We start from the raw sequence: 23,309 nt of genomic DNA, 5'->3' as shown, positions 1-23,309 counted from the left end.
GCGAAATTTCACATACTCCCTGCAGTATTTCAAAGTACGCCTTAAGAAACAATGCAATAGAGTAACTATTTTGGTGTATAGCATGGTGTTTGGATTTTATATATTTATATTAAGCAATGAGCTGAAATTTCTTTTATCTAAATATATGACCTTGTTTTTCAGTGATGCTTCACTGAGTGACCAATGAGATTTGTCTATATCTAACCTGAAAATGACATAAGAATTGTCCTTTTGTTGACTGTTGGCTTCTTTTTTAGTCTTTGTCTCCTCAGGAGGACAATTGTTTTATTTAGGATTAACGGAAATATACAGTATGTAACATGGCCCACGTTGTTGACCAAAACCTATGCCCTATTTCCTTTACACTGTGTGGTGATGACAGCTTGTGAGACTGCTCATAGTTAGAGAGTCTCAGACTTAGCCGAGGTGTTTTTGACCTCAGCAGAGCTACACTACATCTACAGTGTCCAGATGTAAATAATTGGACAGTAGGGAGCTTCATTGCTGCTGCTGCTGCTGCTGCTGCTGCTGCTGTTGCAGTTGTCCCAGTGCAGCTACTGGCTCCACTGATGCAGAGAGGTAGTCCTGGCCCCCTGACCTCGCCCAAAAATACAAATACACTCACCTGTCTCTCCACTGAAGCCTTTCTTTGTCAATGACTCAGTTTGAGCAGTTAGCTTGTCTCAATCACTGGCCAACCACATTAGTCAGCGTTTGTGTGTGACACGCGTGTGTGGACATGTGTGTCTTTGTGCGTGGCAGATAACAGACAGTTAATGGCTTTTCTAGGTATAGCTCGTAGCTTATTCAGATTCTGTCACAGGCTGTTTCCTAGCTACAAGCTGCCATATGTTCTTTGAAATTCCCACGTTGCAAGCGGCTGTCGACAGTATGTACACAATGTCCCGGGAGCCAGAGGCATAATGGCTCTGTTCACTGATGCATTTCATGTGCCACTGTGGGGCTGTGTTCGTTTCTTAGCTGGGTCTTGTTGGCAGCGTTGCGTATGAAGGTACGAGTAGGTCTTAATCTTGTCACCGCCAGAGCTGCTGCTGCGGTTCCCACACAAGCAGGGCCGACACCACGGCTCACAGAGCAAAGCACGAGTGAGGATAGAAACATGCATAAATACACACACGGGGAGTGCATCAACACTTAGCTCAAGTAGCATTTGCCAAGTTACGAGAACGTATGTGTGTGTGTGTGCGTGTGTTTTCACTTTTAAATGTGCAAGTAGTCTGTGATGATTTGACTGAATTTTGACCATTTGCATTTGCGAAAATGCTGCATGTGAACGTGTTTGTGTGTATATGTGTGTGTGTTTTAGGTTTTGCAATCAAGCATAAAGCCTCTATGAACTGATGTCCATCCTATCTGTCTACAGAACCAACTGGGAATACACACAACACATACACACATACACACACAAACACAGTAAATTTGGACACACAAAGTTATCCTTAAGGGAGAAAGTGACTGTCTCATCTCATATGCAGCACACACACACAGCCAACAGCCCAGAAATGTGAGCAGATACAAAAGGATTACAAACTGAGCGGCTCCACAGCCATTCATGTAACCAGATTTTCTTTCTCTGTCACACTGTGTCTGACTTCTGCATGCAAGCACACACACAAACACACACACAGGCCGACGAGCACAGACACACACTCACACATGCACAAGATACAGGGAGAGTAGTTGTACCCTTCCACTCCTGTGAGCATTTAGTACAGTTATATAATGGTGAGTTTGGATTAATGAAGCATATGGGAGATGGGGCTTTGACTCAGAGGATGGTTGGCAGTGCATTTGTGTGTGTTTTTTGAGGTTGTGTCTCCTGTTCCTATTTTCACTAGAGACGGTTGGATTTTTTTATGTTCACTCTTTGCTCAGGCATAACCACAAAAAATACCACTGCCTTAGCTGGGTGTATATTATAAGATGTACACCCATAATGTAATGTAATGTAATGTAATAAGATGCAGGGTTGTCTTACAAACTCAAAACATAATTTCCGGTTGCACTTTAAATGAATAGTCCAAAGTTGATACAGAGACATGTTTTTCAGCCTGTGTTTTCATTTTATTTTATTTGACCATTGTGTAAAGTAGTCTACTAGAAACTTCTGCTGTTGGCAGATCCCAACTGACAGGTAGTTAGGTCAGATGGCAAGTTGACCCGGAAGTGGATCTATTATGTCTACTATTCCCTAACCTGGGGATAGTTTTATTTCAATGGTGTTTATTTTTATCTGGCTGTTCTATTTTTTTGTGAAATACATAATACCTTTATTTCTTAAAGCCTGTTAAAACCCTTTAGTTGAACTAAATGAAAAGTAAAAATCACTTTTTGGTTGAAGATAACGTGTCCACAGAACCTGTGGAAAGGGTTCAGTTTGCTCAAACAGCCACAGCGTTTTTCAGGGACTACTTCCTGTGTTTACTTGGATTGTTGGGAAAGCCCTGGAAGGTTTGTGCTCTTTTTTCTGATGGATGTTGTTCTTGCGGAACTCAGCATTCTTTTTATCTCTACAGTGGAGGCGATGAGTTAAAAATAATAGTCATATTGGAGAAAAATATGACAATACAACAGACAACAGGTTGACAAGTACTGGAATGTAGATATTTGGTTATTCAGACAATATTAGATTGTTCTCCCACAAGCCCTGTTGTCAATGAAAAACTAGGGTTGCCAGTTGATCAATATAAGACCAAGCACATTACGTTTTACGTCGTTTTCTATTTTATTTCAAGGCTTAAAACAATAATGCCTCTTTAGCCTGAGTGCTGCCCTCTGCCTGTACTGTCCCCTTTCCATTAGAGCTTTCACCTTGATGCATCTGCAGGTGCTACCAGTATTTACGCTCTATGTATTGTATAGTGTTCCAAATATCCCATCAACTTGACTGATATTGGCATTTATTTTGATTAAAGTATGCAATTCTCTCACTCTCCTATAATGCCTCTGCACAAACTCTTTCAGGTGCTGGCTGTGCACCTAGAGGACACTGCCTCACTCTGCATTGGTCCTGTAGCATTTTTTTAGATTGATGGCTTGATGTATGGCTTTGGAGCCAAGGCCAAGGCTTATGGAAATCAACTCGCTTATGGAAATGCGTCACAGTGCAGTAGTGCAACTCAGCACACGCCACTTCTATGACCTTCACAATGGACGTATGGTCACTCCGGTCACTGCAACAACAGCATGTTTACATACAGTACATACAAGTGAGCAAAGAAGCTAGCTCATATATCCATGTATACAACAGACCTGAAGTGAATTCTACTGGAAAATAAGAACAATTTTAACATGTATAATCTGGAGCAGTAGGATTAATGGATGAAATGGTGCTGTATACGCATAATTTACTTTATGCTTTTCTGTGATCGAGTTTAACGACACCTTTGGCCTAAAAATGATTATCTACATTACCAATTAACCTGCTAGGTATTTGTCCAACTAATCACTTTAAACATACCCCGCATTTATATGTAAAATCTCTAGGCAACTGGACAAGGTTTTGGTATTGGAAGTGTTTTGTTTCAGTTTGTAATCCCATTTGAGCAGTCTTTGGTTGAATGCAAGTAAACAGTCCATGTGAAGAGCAGAAGAGTGCATTGGCCAGTATGCAGTCTGGGAACCCGCTAGCTATCGTCTGACGATGCTTTGGCTTTGTATTGGTTTAAAATGATCTTGTAATTTGGCTGCTTATGAAACGACCTGGTCACATCTTAAGCTGCTAATCGGACCGTAAACAACGAGCAGCCCAGGAAAAGAAAGTCCTGGCTGGCCATTGTCAGACAGATAGCTGATGGGTTCAGAGATTGTTTTTCAATTTATTAATTGTTTAGTCTTTAAAATTTCACAAAATTGCAACAAAAACTATTTTTTTGCAAGAGCACAAAATCCTAACATTTGAGAGGCTGAAACTACCAGATAATTGTCATTTTGCTTGATAAATGACTTAAACAATGAATTCATAATTTAAATTGTTGCTGACTTAAAGCTACTACTATGTCCATGTGGACAAAAGCAGTAGTGTTTCCGATTACCAGAGTCCCTTCAGAAAAACTCTAATTTACTGCAACAGGCTCTGACAATCTGCCCCGCTTAGTCCTGGTTCTGGTTCTCTTGTGCCTTCCTTCCCTCCAGCAGGCCCAGCATCAGTACTAAATGAAGACTGTTTAATGCCCAGTTAAAGGTTCCTTGTTGTAACTTTGAATATAAACTAATTGATCGACAAAACTTTTTAGCAATTTTTCCTCTATTTTGTAAATCTTACCCACCGGGTACTTCAAGTAGATTGTGGGATATTCATAGAAGTCATAACAAATATGAGAGTCATGGTGTGTGAATTGCACATGCTGTTTGGTTTGAGTCCGTTCTGTACGCAGATCACAGAACCATCACTTGCAAATGAGTAGTGACAGAGGATCATTGACAGAGTGAGATGATCAGACAGAGGGAGATGAATGATTTATGCCTTGGCTGTACGCGTAAGCACCATTCCAAAGTCAAATCAGCCAGCTGCAGTGTGACCGATCAATGATCTACAGTGTACGGCAGCTTATCTTTCTGCAACCCAGAACGGTACAGGACACTTTACTCTGTAATGCCCATATCTATCAATAATATACAGTAGAAAATGTGTGCATGCATGTGTGTTTGTTTGTGTGTGTGTTGTAACCCCCCTGTCCCCTTGGCCCTGTTTTGGAGCTGTGAAGATGGAGCAGTGTGTTCTGCTGGAGTGGCTGTGCTAATGTCCGCTGGGTGCATCGCTCCGTTAGCTGCACTGTCAAGGACCTCTGCAGGGGATTGTTTGTGTGCATGTTTGTGTCTATTTTTGCTTGGGCAATCACACACAGGAACTCAACCTACTCACTAATCTGGCACCTTATTTTCTGTTGAAACAACGTTGTTTTTGTTTTGTTGTTGTGGTTCTTATTTTGCTTCACATTTGAACTAACTATAATTGTGGTCAGAAGGTAGCAAATTAAAGGATTTGTTTTAAATAAATGAGTGGAGAAACATAATGAATGCAGTTGCTTCTATACAGGGCAAAAGGGGTCACCTAATGGATTCATTAGGATTTTCCTTTTGTACTTGTTTGGCTCTTGTTTCAACGCTCAGGCTAAAAAGAGGCTACTGCTTTACCCCCTGATTAGAGAATGTTTGTATGTGCCGCCTGAAGGGAAGACTGCAGGCAAGACTCAGGGATGGAAAATATTTTTCTTCAAACTCTTCTGCACTTTTCTCATTAAAAAAAACAAATTATTGAATCTGTATTTGCATTTTTAGTTTACATTCACCTACAAAGATGCTTTAGTGGAAAACCAGGTTGTTTTTAAAAGTACCCTGGATGCTGCAGGGTCTGAGAACAACAAACTTTTACTGCTTTTTTGTGCTCTGCCATCTTTTCTTTATTTCCATGACACTGGACTGGATAGATTCATGTGTGCATGCTTGCACTGAGAGAGTGTGTGGCTGGATGGTTTTGTTGGTCTGTTCGGATGAGGCCTGGTGCAGTGTGACGCTCCGGCACTGTTTTATAGCCTGTGTCATCATTCCTTACAGGTTTATTCCCCTGCGGAAACGATAGATAGGACTTGTTACATGCCTTCGTGTTTCACTGATATTATTCATGTTTGGTTTAACCGGACAGTATTGACCGCATTTGTGTCTCTTGGCCTGTGTGTGTGTGTGTGTGTGTGTGTGTGTGTGTGTGTGTGTGTGTGTGTGTGTGTGTGTGTGTGTGTGTGTGTGTGTGTGTGTGTGTGTGTGTGTGTGTGTGTGTGTGTGTGTGTGTGTGTGTGTGTGTGTGTGTGTGTCCAGCAAAGCAGCAGTATTACTAGATATGTGTTATTGTCCTCCAATGCAGTAAAGCTCATAAATGTGACTCCTCGTCTCCTGGCCTGCTGGAGGTGTGGAGGATTTATGATGGGGCGAGTGAGAGAGAAAAGCGAAGGGAGAGAGGAGAGGAAAGAACAGGGAGTGGGAAGGCGTGAACGAGCTAATGAGTTAGAGATGACAAGGGACTGAAAGAGAGTGGGAGGTGGGGAAGGACAGATGGATGTAATTGAAAATGAACGAAACAAACTTACAGGAAACGGAGGATGGTTCGGCCAGCTAGGCCTTTGCTGCACGGCCTGTCTGTCTGTTTGTTTGTCTATCCGTAGACATCTTGTCCGGTAGCTCACCTCATATCAGCCTCAGCCCCCCCCACCCCCCCACACAGACACACACACACACACACACACACACACACACACACACACACACACACACCCCGACTCATCTCATCTCATCTCATCTCAAATCAGTATGAAAACAACTGAGAGGCAGAGTGAGGAGGTTAGACGTGAGAAAGAGAAAGTGAGGATTTGGGGGGGGGGGGGGGGGACGCTCATGGGAAAATGCACACACACACACATACCCACACAGACATGCGCGCACACAAACCTTAGTCATGCGTGTATGATTTAGTGCAGCACCGTATGTGCAGCTATATACCCTCCTCTTCTTCTTTCTCCTCCTCCTTATTGTCTCTTCTTCGGCTGTTGCATCTCCTTTCTGCTCTTTCGCTCTCTGGTGCGTCCTTCTCACTCCAGCCTTCCCTTCTTATCTCTCTCTCTCTCTCTCTCTCTCTCTCTGTTTCTCTCTCTCTCTTTCTCTCACTCTTCCTCACTCCCCCTCTCCCACTTAGTCAGTGTGTAAAAGTGTGTGTGTGTGTGTTCTTGTGTGCATGTGCCGGGAAGCTCATTTTGTTCCGACTCCAGGCAGAAGATGGTAAGTAATGTCTTTGCTCCTGCATATCTGAGAGAATGTTTACAGGTTTTGAGTGTGTGTGTGTGTGTGTGTGTGTGTGTGTGTGTGTGTGTGTGTGTGTGTGTGTGTGTGTGTGTGTGTGTGTGTGTGTGTGTGTGTGTGTGTGTGTGTGTGTGTGTGTGTGTGTGTGTGTGTGTGTGTGTGTGTGTGTGTGTAAAGTAATTTTTGCTCCTGTTTAATAAGTGAAGGATTTTGTATAATTAGCTGTGTGGAAATGAGGGTGGATGCATTGCGTGTACAGTGTGTGTTCGTAAATATAAGTTGTGCTGTTGCATTTATTTTTGTACATGTGTGTGCTGATGATGCCTGAAGGAGGTACGCTGTCAGGCCATGAATGAGTTTAGAAGGTACAGGGGTGAATAATGTTGCGATGGGACTGTTGACTACCTTAAACTAGCTTCGGGGCTGCATGGTGAGGAAGAGGAGGGAGGATGAAGGAGCTTGTGTGGTTGATATTGTGGCCGTAGGGTTTCTGCAGTAAAGGGGGTGGACGTTACACGTTCACAAAAAGACAAAGAAAGGAGGCTGAGTAAGCAGGACTCTGTCCGTGTTTGAATCAAGCTATCAGCATCTTAGAAACAGAATCAACTCCATCCACATCTCCCTTCCTTGTTTAGCTGCTGCTTTTACCCAGAGTACCTTACAGTAAGATTCATGCAAGAGAGGAATCAGAAACCCCTTGATACCAATGCCTAAGCTGTTATTCCTTTTCTCTGGAGTTACCATGAGGTCCCCTCCAGTCACCAACATCAGTAGTTTAGCTGGGGAGCTACTGCAAATGGAAAAGAGAGCAAAATGGATGAAGAAGTGTGGAAGCAGCACCTTCAAAATCCATGACGGCTTTAAGCAGCTGACATGGAGAAGCAGCAGGATATTGATGTAGCAGTGGAGACTCGACCGATAGCTAAATGTCAGGTACAGCGATAAATCTGCTGCGTTATCGATGCTAAATTACACAAAGGTTCCCTCAGTGTGTGAAGAATAGATCCATGCAGGGCTTGTTTATGCCCTTTGTTGCTGTTTTGCTCTACAGAGTTGTTGAGTCCTGCTGTTTTTACACAGACACTAAAAATAGATATAGATGATGTTAGGAGAGGCCAATGAAATTCAAAATAATATGTTTTGATTTGGTTTTCCAAAATGAATTGGTATACTGCTAAACATTTAACAAGGGATTTTTGTTTTATAGCCTATTATAGATTTTGAGAAATATGTAGGCTTATTAGCTTTCTCTCCGGGGGAATATATAGGAACAATTCCACATAATACACCTACCTGCACCTCCAAAGCTCGTTAAATAACATGTTGTTTAGTGAGATAACTAACACGTAGCACAGTGACTTCTCCATCTGGATAACACGTATCAGATGGTGAGAAATCGTCCTTCACATTACACCCAGCAAAACCACAAGGTGTCATTTTTACACTTATATCTTTTACACTTGAGATATAATGTTTCTTTCAGTGAGCTATGGATGTGCTTTCAAGCAGATTGTTCCCATTGAACGGAGCATGGCTAGCTGTTTCCACTGTTTTCCAGTCTTTGTGCTAAGCTAAGCTAACTGGCCGTTGGAGCTTTACCGTAAAGTAGTGATGGCATAATCAATCTTCTCATTTAACTCTCAGCAAGAAATCAATTAAATACATTTTCTAAAATGTCTACTGTTAAAAAATACATGAAACAAACCTCCTGGCATTGGAGTCAGTATAATATTCTTATTGAACTGACAGATTTATTTTCTTGTTTTAAGAAAAATAAGACTTCTGAAATTATTTCATAAGTTGATTTTTGCTGTGCACTACTCTTTTTCTCCTTTTGAAAATCTGCTTAGCCCAGTTTTTACGTGGATTGGGGGGGGATATAAACATGCATGTCAAGCTGAAATGTATACTATCCTCTCTGTTGGACAAAACAGCTTTCAATAACTTGATGGAAAAGGCAGTTTGATATTAATTTAGCTGTTAAGAATGACACATCCCCGTGATAAGTGTCAGATGCAGAGGGATGGCTGAGGTGGCTACTTATAGGACGTAGGATGTTTTATAATAGATGTGATATATTGTTGCAGAGACCAGACAAAAGTGATATTTTGTCTCTGATTAATGCACACACATAAAACCCCCTTCATTTGGCTCATAGCACCCATAGACCATTTGGGTCAAGTTGCTGAAGGCTTCAAGTCAAGATCACTTCACCTAGTGTGCTTGTTCATGGGTCTATAGAGCGTGTGTACTATTTTTGTTATGAAGATAAACACTGTAGATATCTACAAGCACATTGTATATGAGTGAGTTTTTAGACGTGTCCATACTTCAGTACACCTGCTGCCTTATGAACATGCATCTGTATATGTGAAGTTTGCGTGCATTGAATGCAGTTTTATATTTGTCTTGAGTTACTCACGCCCGCTGACTCTGAGAGTTTGCCTCAAGGGTGATGGAGAGAGAATGGAAATAGTGCAAGAGAGCTTTGAATAGCTAGACAGAAAGAGAGAGACCAACAGTCAGAGCGGAGGAGGAGAAGACAGTCAGACAGCAAGGAAATGAAAGGAGGTAAGAGGAATGGATGAGACCAGTCTGTCCAGCTGTGATGGGCGTGTTCATTCACCATGTAAATGATGGGGGGGGGCTGGTGTGCAGCATAACACAAGTCTGTCAAATCAGCTGTGTTAGCTCTCACTCTATGCCAGGCTGGCAACTCACTCAATAGCTCATTAATTCCTAATTGATGTGGATAGGTGATGGCCATAGCAGGCCCAGTGATGAATGATCATGGCTGGCTGATGGAGCACACAGCACATGCTTCTGGTCAGCTGTGGTTACTGGAATCTTTCTCTCCTTTATTTATTCAGAGGGGAGCCGTTGCAAGTTTTTCTTTTTTAAGAAGTTGCTGTCCGTAAGCACAAAACTTCAAATCAGCTTAAAGCACTGACAGCACAGAAGTTTAATTTGACAGCAAAGACATCAGCTCCTCAGAATCCTGCACAGTCAGAGTGTGTGATATCACTCGGAAGATGTTTACGCTGCTCAAACTGAATCTATTATTCAGTTAAGATATGAGGAATATGTAATCTAATAGCAGATATCTGTGACTATAAGTGTGTTACATTGTTGTTTTGCACATCAAAAAAACTTGTAAGATAGTAGACAGAATGCAATGTTGTTCCAGTCCCAGTTTAAGGAAAATACTGGTGTTTCTCTTTCTTATTATTATATCTTATTATTATTATGAGTGTGGCCGTTCTGACTATGAGTCATGCTAATTTTGCACCCACAACCTCAATTGTAGAGATTTGGGAAAACATAAACTCCATGAATTTTACATAAATAATTTGGTAATAATGGATACAAACATGAGTATGAGTGAATGTAGGCAGAAGCTTTACAATAATGGCTTTGGTGTAAAGGCACAGAGTGAGGTCAGCTGTAATCTAGAACAGATCAGTCTTAAGAGTTTAGTTTTCCTTTCAGTTTCTTTGATGGATTCTACTGACCAGGATCTCTGGTTGTTGATGGTGTAGACCAAATGTAATGCAACATTTTGGTGTTTGAATTTTTCTTTTCCTTTGGTCAGGTAGTGGTGGAATTACCAAATTATTTTTCTTCTTCTTTGCATTTTTATTGCACATTTATTCCAAAATATGTAATATTTGCATGCAGTTTTGACAAAGAGTTGTTATTTATATTGTGTTGTAGAGTAACTATGTGAAGAATTCCAACTTTGGCAACCATCCCTAGTGGTAATATCAAAAAAAGACACTGTGGCAGACATCAATGGACTTCAGTGTCAATTCAAAGATGGTCTAATGCAATATAAAATACTACACACATGCAGCAGGTGTTTTCAGAATACTTCTATATTGAATTTGTAGGATTTTGTTATCCAGAATTCATGTAAATGACAACCGTAAACAAAATATCTTCTTAGTGAGTGATGAGGACAGGACAGGTCATTCGATGTTGGTAAATTGAACTTCCTCTTAATAGAGTGCTACCTTGCTGCTGCAGGGATTTAGGAGATCTTTGTGTAGTTCACTCCTGAGTTTCAATGTGTAGCCTCCCGTGGTTTCCTGCCAGTGTCCATTACCTTAGCTGTGAGTTTGATGAGGGCAGCTACTGTGAATCCAAAGCATTTCAATTTGGAGGGAAGGGATGCTCATCTCCTTGACAGCCCCACTTTAAAAAATGGCAGTTTATCAAATAATCTAAAACTGTTCCTGTTTCATGAGGAAAGGTAGGGGATAATGTAGTGACATTAGTGATAATTCACAGTGAGCTTGGCTTTCATGTTGACAATTATTTTGCAGGGAAGAGATTTTTTTTTTTGGAAAAGATTTTCCAGTGAGCAGAAAAAGACCTCTGCCAATGCAAATGTCAACGTTTGACTAGTGGAATGAAATGTTATGCAGTTTTAGTCTTGGGCAAAGGAAATGACTTTTCCACCAGTAAATTAACGTCATAATGGCTATAGTTATAAACAAAAGTCAAGATTGAGATCGCATCTGAAATCTGAAGCAACAGTTAACTTTCCATTAGAATTTAAGACAATCTGTGGGCAACTTCCTGAAAAAGAGGCAGTAACACAACCTCTTTCCAACCTCATTAGTGTAGGTAATAAAAGTCTTCATTTGCCTTTTGGTGGAAGCAATGTTATTCGAATTGCCTTACCACAGCATGAATGAACATGCTCCAATCATGGCTGACCCCAGTAGAGCAATAATAGGTGATACTTATGGGTGCTGGAAATATATTACAATGCATTTTCCGGGGCACAATTTATTTCCTGTGTTATATTCGGTTTACATGTCATGTAAGTCTTCTGAGTGCGACATGAGGGGGAAGAAGGGATATCAAGGAGACATTTTGGATCGATGGTTGACACTTGCATTGATTACAGAGTTTACCGTCAGTACTGTGTTGTAATGAGATCCTTTATCAGTTAGAATTGACTGATAAATGCTTGTAAGATATGGATATGATAATCAGGACGTCAAGCAAACATTTCATTGTATACTTCTATGCAACCAAGAGAGCATGTACAAAATGGTACAGTTCACACGCTTCCAGACTCAGACGTTTGAGTTTACAAAGAGCACTTAAATCCTGGATTAGTACGAGTACATAGACGAGAATGGGAGAGTATAGTGTCGTTACCACCAGTCATTCAGCTCTCTGTGAAAGGACTCAGCAGGAAGAAACTCCTCCCATTGGGCTGATTTTCTACAACTGTCTTTCCGGAGCAGTAAAAGATTTGAAGCTCAGGTATAAACAGAGAAAGTGTGGAATCACACTTGCAAATTAAAGCTGCATTTGACAAGATGAAGAATTGACATTGTTCAAAATGTGTGATGTTTCCTGTGAAACCTCTTCTCCTATTGTTCTGAAACTCCTACCTGCTGTCCTGACCTGTCCTGTCCTGTCCTGTCCTGTCCTGTCCTGTCCTGTCCTGTCCTGTCCTGTCCTGTCCTGTCCTGTCCTGTCATGCCCCTTTGCTGCCTTGGCTCATCCGAGACAGTCACACAGAGACCTGTCAGGCAGGTGTCCTCCTGAAAGACAGAGGATGCCGTCAGTCTCTGTGTGCCTCCGTCCCCCTGCTGAACCCGGCTTTGGCTCTGTTAACCCTCTTCTCTTCTCCCCTTCTCTCTCTCTCTCTCTCTCTCTCTCTCTCTCTCGCGGCACCAGGCGCGGCTCCCCTCCTGTTCATCCACCCTAAGCATTGCTGAGGTACTCCTGCATGTGTTCTAAGGCATCGTTACGGCCTTCATCAAGGCATCGGTTTTCTACTCCCCTCCTCTCCAACCGCACTTCTTACTTCCTGCCTGGAATGATTGCTCCACCCCCTAAACTTCATATCCTTTCCCCCTGTGTGCGTGCTGTCCTGCCTGCTGCACTCCTGCTGTCTCTCTGTGGTTTTTCTACACACTACCCACAATCCTTTCCGTTCTTCCTGTCTGTTTTTGTGCGGATGTGGTCTTGTTATGTTTTTCTTCTAATTTTTGTCTTGTAGTAAAATGTCCTGTTGCCTTCGCTCTGGTACACGTTCTTTATCTAACCCCTCGCCTTGTTTCCACACTCACACACCATCGAGAAAAAAACAAACCCCCATCACTTGGCATTTTACTCAACTGCATTTCAACCTCAGAATTGAAGTTGAAAGATGCTTGAATTATGTATTTGAATGAAAGGGATCTTGCTTGCACAAACAAAGTGTGTTTACACACCTCAGTTCCTTTAAAAAGGCCTCTCTCACACAAACACACACACACAGCATCTTGTAAAAGAGAAAAGGCCCGGTAAATGTGCTGTAAGCCTTTGTTACTCTCTTGTGCTTGTTACTCTGGTCAGGCCCCAATGACTCTGATAAAGTGATAAAGACGTGGCCTCAGTGCAAGGGCATGGAAGAGTGCTGACACTGGTCCAATGTGATATCGGTATCCATTGATTACCTGTAATTGTGAAGTAATGAAACCTAGAGAAGAGTTTAGAAGCAGACTTAAAAATAATGTACATCTCAAAAGTGGTGTGAGGTTATGTTCAATTATTTTATTTCTATCACATATATTTACAAAGTATTTATCTCCCTTTTTTTTTAAATAGAAAATATGTTCAAGTCATTGCAATGCAATCGCTTTCGTGAACCGATTACTTTTCTGTAAGTGAGATTTTAGTTTTTTCAGAACAGATACTGATACCAAATATACTGTAAGGTTTAAGGTAATAAAAAAATACTTTAATGTTTAAGATACCGGCTTGCCCAGGTCAGTTTAGTTCAATAAACTGTATATAGTTTGGATTTTTTTCAAGTTTCTTTTTTTCAGCTCAACTTTATATATTTTTGTTAAATATGTGGTGTTGTTTGTAGTTTTTATTGATATTTGTTAAATGTCCACTGAAGTTTAGGGTTTAAAATTTGCTAGTATATTTGCTGATATTTATTTATATTTTTTTTAAATAATGACAAAACAGTCCAAGCACTGCCTCTTTTCCCCGAAAATAAATGTTCTTGTAGCAGTACAATTGAAAGTTAGAATACCAAACAAACAGGCCACTGTAATGCAAGTATTATAGTGACAGTACTTGTGATCTATATCCTGCTTCCAAGGTCACATGTTCCTAAACAGAGGTCTTGGGTAAGGCCAGGGGTCAAGCACTCACTTGGGTTCACTGAACTTCCACTTGCACACATTATAGAGAAATGTTTCCACAGCTGCAGCACTCCACTGTTGTCAAATCCACTGATCTGGTTTTGTTCTTCATCCATTTGTGGTGTTGTTGGTGGTTTTCCAGTTATTTGCAACATCTTTTTATTTAAAAATTTCCTTTGATGCGATTGAAGAATGTATGTGAGGTTAGTTCTGGGGTGTGTGTGTGAGCATGCGTGCAATTGTGCGCAGAATTAGGAGACTGTGAGCAACTGTGTTTTAAAAGCACCACTAACTGATATGTTGTGTTGATCAGAGTGGGAGAGCATGTCTGTTGCCTGCACCTGTGAGAGAGTGTGTGTGGCATGAAGGTGAGTGACTATCCTGTGGCTTCCCCCAGGCCTCACGGAGAGAATTCAGGGCTCACCTGGATGAGGTCATCACGCTCAAGTCAAGGTACTCTACCTTGGACCAGGTAAACCCGCTAACCTTCTACCAAGCTCTTATCTACCGGCATGCAGGCCACTAGCATCCCACATAGCACCTCACCACAAGGGTGACACACACCGTCACAAATGTATACAGGCATGGGGTCAGCTGAGGAAGAGCGGAACATAAAACACTTAACATTTTAGACAATGTAGCATTTAGGACTGGAACAGGCTAGCAAACCTGGTCTTACTATAGTTTATTGTCTTAATAATACTCCAAGAAAAACAAATATGATGTACACACTATATAGTGACTTTTCTTAAGCTGTAGTTAAAGGAGACACAAAAGTTAAAATCCAGAAAAGTGAAGATGTCACAGTGCGAAAAATCAACGCAGGGTGATATTGATAGATTAAGCCCCATTTACACACATGGTTTTAACATGTGAACACACATTTCTTTTAGCAAATGAAGAGTTTTTATTACTTATGTGAAGCACAACGATTCTTAGTTTCAGGTGATTATACAATAATGAAAACATTTTTGTGAACATTATGTTCTATTTTTGCTAATAGATCCCCTTAAATCCTACACACTGGACCGTAAATGTGATCGTGAAGTAAAATTTAAATCAAGGCTTTTAGAGACTCTTAGAAAAATGCACCCAACAAGTTGAAAGTTCCCCATAACCTTTTCCTGCTGTGTGAAGCTATAGTTGACTGCTTCCAAAGCAAAAATATGTAGATCCCATACAGAAGCATTCCTTCCATTGACCCAGAACATGCCATGTTTTTTTAAAAGTCCTACCTAAATGCATATTCACGTCCGCTCTCAATGTTGGCAAAAAAGAGATAACAAGAATGCTTATTAATACCAGGTCTAAATGCAAAGCCAGTGAGCTGATATCAGATCCAGATACAGATTGCATGTTAATACCAGGTGTAAATGGGGTCTCTTAGATTTTGCAAACACAAACACACATTTTTCATTTCCCCATCTAATAGTTATGTGCAGGGGGAGGTGTGTAGGTATTTAAGAGATGTTTTAAAGTAAGTGTGGTGATACACATGGAAATATAGTGGGCTAAAAAAACTAAGTGGAACTTGATTCAAAGTCAAAAGAAATATGGTAAGAGCAGCAATTGAGTTTTGGCCCACAGAGTTGCTGTGTATCACCAACTTGTAGTGGTCAGCAACATTCCTCCCCATTGCCTCTCTCTCAGGATCTCCACCAGCACTCATTCTCTCTCATTCATCACCCATCCGGTCATTTGATATGATTTGGGTATCAGTGACTGGAGATGCTTTAGTGTTTTTGCAGTGTGTGTCTCTGTGTGTTTGTGTGTGTACCTGGTCTGAATTGGAGCGCAAGTGTGTGTGTCTGGATTAACAGATGATCCATGGGGCGACAATTGGGAAGCCAAAGAAAAGCCAACAGTGCTCGGCAGTCAGTGGAGAGAGCAGAGGCCTCACCATCACACTTCCTCCCCACTCCTCCACTCACCTGGAAGGAGCACTTGGCTGTGGATTTCCACAGTAGCATTTTGTCCTGCCTTCTACCACTACACTATCACTCCAGCGTTTTGTCTTCTGCTCCATCCCTCTCCTGCCCCGTCCCATGGGGGGAGGCTGTTGGATCTGGTTCAAACTAGCCTCACTTACCCTGTCACAGCCCTTTCCTCCTCAGGGCGGACAGATAAATCTTCCCCTTTTTGCATAATTTGTCTTGACAGCTCCTTTGTTTTGTGCTGAGCTCAGCACCTCAGTGGTTACATCCCATCATTTCCTGGAGCGTCTTCTCAGCCACCTGGTTATTGGCGCCATCGATTTTCCCCCGGAGCCACGTGTCTCGCTGACCTGGCCACGCTCACTATTCTGTGTCCGTAGACACCACCGCCGCCACCCGTTCCCCAGCCCATTGATCTTACTGGCAGATCTCCATGACAACCCGTCATCAGGCTGTTTCCGTGGCGACGAAGGGGTCGGCATGTAGAGTGATTAGTGTTTCTGGCATGGGGTGCTTCTGTTTTTTGTTTTTTTTTATCCTGTGTGTGTGTGTGTGTCTGCATTCCCAGCATACTGCAATATGCCATTAAGACCAGTGAAGGTGTCGAGCCCAAATCTTCAGACACACACACACTCACACAGAAATGTCTAAAATGACTTTCAGTGACTTTATTTTAAAAGAAAATTCCCACTGAGGGAGTTTCTAAACTTTACTCCTTGTGTTTGTGTGTTTGAGGCGTGTGTGTGTGTGTTAACATTGCATCCCTCATCTGAGCTCACTCTGTTCTATCACCAGTAACGGGGGGTTTGCAGTGGAGGGTAGATTAGAAATGAGTGTGAGAGTGTTTGACAGTCTGCTTTTTTGCCCCCCCCCCCCCCTTCCCCCCTTCCCCTTTCCGTCCAACAACACCTCATTCTGCTTCTGCACTCATTCTCCACGAACACTCACTTCCCAGCACACACCCTCCTGTAGCTTTTCATCTGTGTTCAGCTCCATATGCAAACTGTCTCCCCCCATGGCCCTCTGATGGTATGATCTTTTCTACTTAGCTATTTTTTGCCATACTGAGGTCTCGCTTTCCACCGGTGTCAGTTTTTAGTGTCGTCACTCCACACTGCATCAAGGTTTCTAGCTGTTTCTGAGTTAACAGTGACTGTATATGTACTGCATTACCCTTAGCTGCAGGACCGATTTATGATTCATTACTGTAGAGGAATATGTGAAACTGGATAAGGAAGCTTGTGATTCTTGTGGTTTGTCTGTGTGTTTAAAGAGACTAGCTAGGTAGTGAGATTCTGCTGTAATTGTTCTGCGTTAAATGTGTCTTCTTTTTATTTTAGATGTCTTTTGCAGTTCTTTTCTAGCAAGGCACACCTTGTATGATAATGTCCCAGCTGTTGTTAGTTTTCATATGTGCTCAATGTCTGCAAGTTTGATCTGTGTCTTGCTGTAGCTGTATTTAGCTCCCTTAATCCCCACCTTTGTCTTTTTTCTGTCTCTTTTTTTTTCCATCATGCCTCTCCCTCTCTCTCTCTATATGAGGGCTGTGCAGTTGTGGCACAAATCTCCTAGCAACCACAGCTGGTGCCATCACAGAGGTCTGCATGAAAAAATAAGCTGAATACAAAATAATATCTGAAAAGAGAATTTTATAATTTAAAAGAATAGATAGCTGATTTCCAAATCCAAATTCCTTATCATAAATATATAAACTGTACCTGTGACGAGTCTGAAAAGGTTTAAAGTAAAACTATTTACAGCAGCAGGCTGGTGTATGTGGGATTGTGATAGAATAAATGTGAGTGTTTGTTCATGGTAATAAAGTTTTTGATAGTGGCAATTAATGGAATAATCTATATTAGGAATAGAGAGGTAACACTTGTTAGTTATATCAATTCATTGAGTCAGTCATTTCATGGGATTTGCTGACTATGAGAAAATATCACCAGTCTTATTGTTCAAGTGTGGCCAGATAGTGAGCTGGATAACGTTATCGCTGATGCCACTTATCGTTGGCCAAGAAAACATCACAAGAGTGAAGCTCTATAACAGAATTGTTTTTTGAGAAAGTTGTATAATTCAATATGATTTCAGCTGTTAATCTTTTCAAGAGCTCATAGTGCCTCCAGCATGGCTGCCTCAGGGTGCATAACTCCACCTGAAAGCCCACTGCGCTTTCCTTCTATCCTCTTCTCTTTCTATCTCAGTTCTCTCCTTGCTGCTCCTTCCTCCTGCTAGTCGTAGTGGATGCCTGTCTGTCTGTTTGTCCCTCCGTCCGTCTGTCTGTCTTGTCTGTCTGTCTGTAGTGTTGTGGTTGCCTGGACAGATGCACTGATGCCTGTGATTCGATGCTTTATCTCCACTAGCTCCAGTGTAGGTTGGAGGGGCTTAAAGATGATCGCAGGAGGACCTTCAGCTCTCGAGTAACTATCCCGCCCCCTTACCCCCCTCCTTGCCTTTCCCTCACCCTCCTCCGAGGAGCGCGCAAAACAAACGCCCCGCTCTGTGTCCCCCCCCTCCCTCCCTCCTCTCTCTCTCCCTCCTCGCTTGCCGAGCTATCTCTCTAGCTCTCGCTCACTCTCTTTCTCTTTATGTCTCTCTATCTGCCTGTTGCCAATGGTCTCTTTCTCGTCCTCAATCTGTCTGTCGTTCACTCTCGTCACTCTGTCTCACTATTTCTCTGTCCGGTCTGTTAGGAGTCTTCCTTTCTCCGTCTCCTACACACACTTTTCTGTCTCTTGTTGTTCACTTTCTCTGTCTCTCTCTCTCTCTCTCTCTCTCTCTCTCTCTCTCTTCCTACATCCGTCTGTCCGTCTCTGTTTCTGTCTTTCCGGTTAACATGCTCTGCTTTCAGTAGCTATGTCTGGTGTGCTGGATGTCTGTTTAGTAGATGCTATCAGGCCGCTCAAGTGGTCTTTATTGTTTTGTTGTTTTCCTCCTGTTTTCCCTCCTTTTCTGCTGTGTCTCGGCTCTGTAGTTTAGTGAAGTCTGTCTAGTCCGTGCTTCCTGTTTTCGTTTGTTTCTTTTCCTTCCGGGCTGTGGGAACATGTCATGCTGATCCTCATCCTTCCACCCTCTGTCTCTTTCTGTCTATCCAGCTGTTTTTCTTTCTATCTCTCTGTCTCTCCATCCCTCCTCCTCCACCATCCCACCCACCTTGCCCCACCTCCCATCTCTCACCCTCTCACCTCGGCTGTTTGGTGCCTAGTGGTGTCACAGTATTAGCCTAGTCATGATGCAGGGAGGGAGGGGAGGAGCGAGAAAGGGATGGGTGGGGTAGAGAGACCTTCACCATGGGTGATTTGGTTCTCCATACACCACACACTGCCCACACCCAACTTATGTGTGTTATTGAGATGATGCAGCAGTTGCAACAAAGAAAGTAGGACAGCCAGAACACAGTAAAAAAAAAAGTGAAGACATAGGACAGACAGAATAACAGACAGAAAGACAACCAGGCAATTATGCCAGTCAACACATCTGAATAAAGGTAGATAGACTTTCAAATCAAGACCAACAATTGGACAAAAGACACTTAGGTTTAAATATCAGCCCTGATTTTCAACAGACTGTAAAATGTTGGAATCAGATGACATCAGAATTGTTTTTGTCTAGAGTTATGATCTATTGATGTATGTTGGTGTACAGTACTTGTAAAAAGTATTACTTTTATTCTGTGCCAATCTTGCAACCTGTTAACTTGCAACATGTGATTTGCCTTCCCTCAATTAGTCCTAACCTAAGGCTGAGCTTCCCAAAAGCATGCTCATACTTTGACACATAATCTTCTTTATAAGGAGTTGTATATAGTTGTTGGTTCCCACTTCTACCTGGCAGTCGCCACCTATTGTATAGCTTCTTTTTGTTCTTGCTTTCATTTGCCACTAAATATGTGTGTTGCACTTTAAATCATGCGCAAACTGAATATGTTCCACCAAGAAACTTCTGATCAGATCTGCTGTACATTATTATACAAGATCATGTACCTAGCTGTGTCCCAATTCCACTCTACATACACATTTTAAACAGTTTTTGAGTACGTCAACACCCAGTGAAATTAACAATACATTTTTCCAGTTTATTCCTGTGTCCCTGTGTAAATTGTTAATTTATATATTTTTATATTCCAAATTTACATAAAAATCATAATTTTCAAAAGACACAGGTCAAAACACTTCCAAAAGCAAGTGGAGGATGGAGGAGAGAGGTGAACAGTATACTTAAATGTTCTGTTTCGCCGTGAAATATGTCACAGTGCAAAAGCTAAAGACGTCTGTTTCACTAGGATTTAAAGTACACTCAAAAAAGTCAGTAATCCTTAATCTGCTTGATTATAGAGTGTAATGTTGATTAACTACAGTATATTGCCCCATAATGCATTGCGGATTTGCATGGTGGTATGAGAATTGCAAAAAATGCCTCAGAACAAAAAAAAGGTTCATGCTTGACCTTGCCGGTAGTAGCTCGTCAATAACAATTCAAAGTTCACTTACTAGCTTTTTCTACGTAACTCTGGAGGAATCGGTTATCGGTGAAATCATGACAGCTACTAAGCTTCCAAGTCAATATATGATATGAGCATCCTCTGATGAAGACTGTATGAAAGTTGAAAGCTCTGGAAAAAGCTAGGTGGTGGACCTTGAGTTGAGTGAAATCTTTGGAAAAACAATTTGCTTTCTTTTTGAGGTGGTGTTCCAAAGCCAGTTGGTGCACCTCCTGCATCAGTTCCTCTTTGTACAAAAAGATAAACTACATTGATTTCTTGTTTATAGTAAAAAAAAATCTAGGAAACTGTATGACAAATATAATATAGTACTGCACTTCACAGTATGTTGTATTGAATTGGGAAATTATTTATGGCAGATTTAGATTTTTAAGACCAGGGTTAGGGTTAGGATAAATGTGTTCTTTATTTCATCTCACATGAGATAGAGGCTACATATTGTCTCCACCATGGTTTTCTTTTGTTGTACTGTTGCAATTAATTGTCCAAAAATACATTAGTTGTAAACAACAGCGGCACCACTTTTAATTTAGTTTGTTTTCCATTCACTCACCGTTAACAACCATCAGCTGTAGTCTGAAGATGCTTCTGGGAAGCTCAGCCCAGTTTTAACCCAGTCTGCTTTCCTCCCCACCTTGCCATAGATTACAGGTAGTAAAGTGCTAGTGCAGCTATCTATCATGCTGCATCAGCGCTCTCCAGAGAAACATTACCGTCCTGCACCACATCTGAACAGCCACTATCTAAACTCGACACTACATTTTCACTACATTTTGATGTTACACCGTAGCACAGTTAATACATCTGTTATGACCTTGTGATGAAATATTGTCACTCTGTATGTTGTTGCCCTTGTCCATATATCCCTTTTTAGTGCTTCAATCTAATAGTGATGTGATATGTCAGTGCATTTATCAGTGTGAATATCACCTGTGATGTGATGATGTAGTGTACAGTAAGTGATGATAATGGTAATGTATGAGATGCAGCTATCTCCCAACAGCAGGACAAAGTGCACAGTGTAGTGTGACACGGCTCTTGCCAATGCTTCTGACTGTTGTATAAACAGCTTCTCATCTCAAGCATGTCAAAAGAGCAACCTGGTTTATCTCAAATTACCACTACTTCTGCTCTCTCTCTCTCTATCTCTCTCTCTCTCTCTCTCTCTCTCCCCTTTTGTCCTACGTCTTTCTCCAAATCGCCCTCTCCATCGTTAGGTGCAGTCACGATGCAGCAGCAAAGAAAATATCCTAAGATCAAGTAAGTACTAAGTTTCCAATCCAGAAGCACTTTCTCTTTCCTGTGTGTCGTATCTGTATTTCACCAAGTATGCTCTCCAACACGCATAAATAGACATTGAATGCACATGTGATGTGACAGTGCGAGGACGGTTTGTGTGTTTACTGTGTGCGGCTGCTGTCATGCCCGCCCGTGTGTGTGCGTGATGTTTTGCCAGAGGTTGTTAAGCCTCATGTTAAGCATCAGAATATGCTGTGGAAGCGTAAGTGTATGTTTAAAGGAGAGAAATTGGGTCAAGGGAAATCAAAGCACAGTGCCTATTCCTCGCTGTGAGGCAGAGAGGCAGAGGGAGAGCAAGGCAGAGAGAGATAAAGAGAGAAGGAGAGAGAGAGCAGATTACATATTAGTTACACCTTGTTTTGTTCCTTTTACCTTTGGAATTATTAGAGAGGTATTATTAGACCAACATGGCTGCTATCGAGCACTTCTATCATCCAGCTGGGTTCCACAGCTTCAGCAAACAAACAAGACTATTTCTTGCCAATCCCTCCTCATGGTGTTTAAATTGTGTTATAGCACACATGCACTGAAAAAAATAAATTAATCCCATTATCTTGGTGACAGGGATGTGAAAACATATTAGATTACTTGTGTTTTTTATTTATAATTTATATAATTATATGTTTTGCATGTGTGCGTTATCATGTCTTGAGATTTGAAATTCAACCGCTACTGCTACAACTGCAAAACTAGAGCGCTCAGATCAGTTAGAATTTATCTGTAGATTTCTTTGAGGGGGGTTTTCTGTGGCTCTTGGCCCAAAAAGAAAATCTTAAAATACAGTTTTATTCTCCAAAGAAAGTTGAGTGGTTCAGTTCCCTGACTTTGGAGCCACATAGATTCCTCCACTGTCTCGGGATTGTGTCCCAGCAGAGTTCTCTCCTCTCTCCCTGCCCTCTATCTTCTTTTCAATGTTTAAACTGTCTAAATAAAGAATTAAAATGTTAATAAAGGGTGAGTGGACTCAAGATTTCCTGATTCAGGCTTGGCTACGCTTAAATTTCAAAGCTTTGGTCTAAAATGATGTCTTTAATTCTCCCTGCTTTCGACCGAACGCACTCATGTGCTTTATATGTCAATGTATGTTCATAAAAGACTACTGCAATAGATCAACATATCTCATCTCCATAATAAGTTTGCTAGTATTTTGCTGAAAATCTGTCACTGCAATTTTTTTACATGGATAAAAGATACAGAACACTACACCTGCCAGTGTTTGCAAAAATGATGAGGTGTCCAGCGACTCAATTTACTGCTCACAATAAAATTTACAAATTCATATGTTGGCTGGTATTAACTCGATGCAGATATGTTTCGATGTTGTATCTTTCGGCCAATAGGTAACAACAAGTTACAGTACAGAAAAGGCAAAGATATTTTTTAGGTAATTTGTATGCAATCCTTGTCAAAAGGTTTAAAAAACTATTTCATGTGATCCATATTTTAAAAATAAATAAATAAATGAAATCCAATACGTGTCAGGCTATACACTGTGTTAACAGTTTATTATGTGAGTGAATCTGAATTATTTTGGACAGAGTAACCAAATTCTATACTGTTCCTCTTTTGTGATATGGTTTGATTTTGTGACAACCATTT

General features: G+C 41.4%; 1 protein-coding gene across 2 annotated transcripts in view; it reads left to right on the top strand.

Moving 5' to 3' along the window:
• Positions 1-23,309, top strand: part of gphnb (gephyrin b) — an 87,248-nt gene that overhangs the window by 50,909 nt on the left and 13,030 nt on the right. For both annotated transcript variants that reach the window (XM_054618226.1, XM_054618225.1), the window contains exon 9: positions 21,629-21,671. In XM_054618226.1, the coding sequence (XP_054474201.1) occupies positions 21,629-21,671 (43 nt within the window). The remainder of the gene's footprint in view (positions 1-21,628; positions 21,672-23,309) is intronic.

This window comes from Anoplopoma fimbria, chromosome 18 (genome assembly GCF_027596085.1).
Source record: "Anoplopoma fimbria isolate UVic2021 breed Golden Eagle Sablefish chromosome 18, Afim_UVic_2022, whole genome shotgun sequence".
In the NCBI taxonomy this organism is placed as follows: domain Eukaryota; kingdom Metazoa; phylum Chordata; class Actinopteri; order Perciformes; family Anoplopomatidae; genus Anoplopoma; species Anoplopoma fimbria.
The sequence above is the reverse complement of the archived record's forward strand: the minus strand, read 5'-3'. Positions and strand labels throughout refer to the sequence as shown.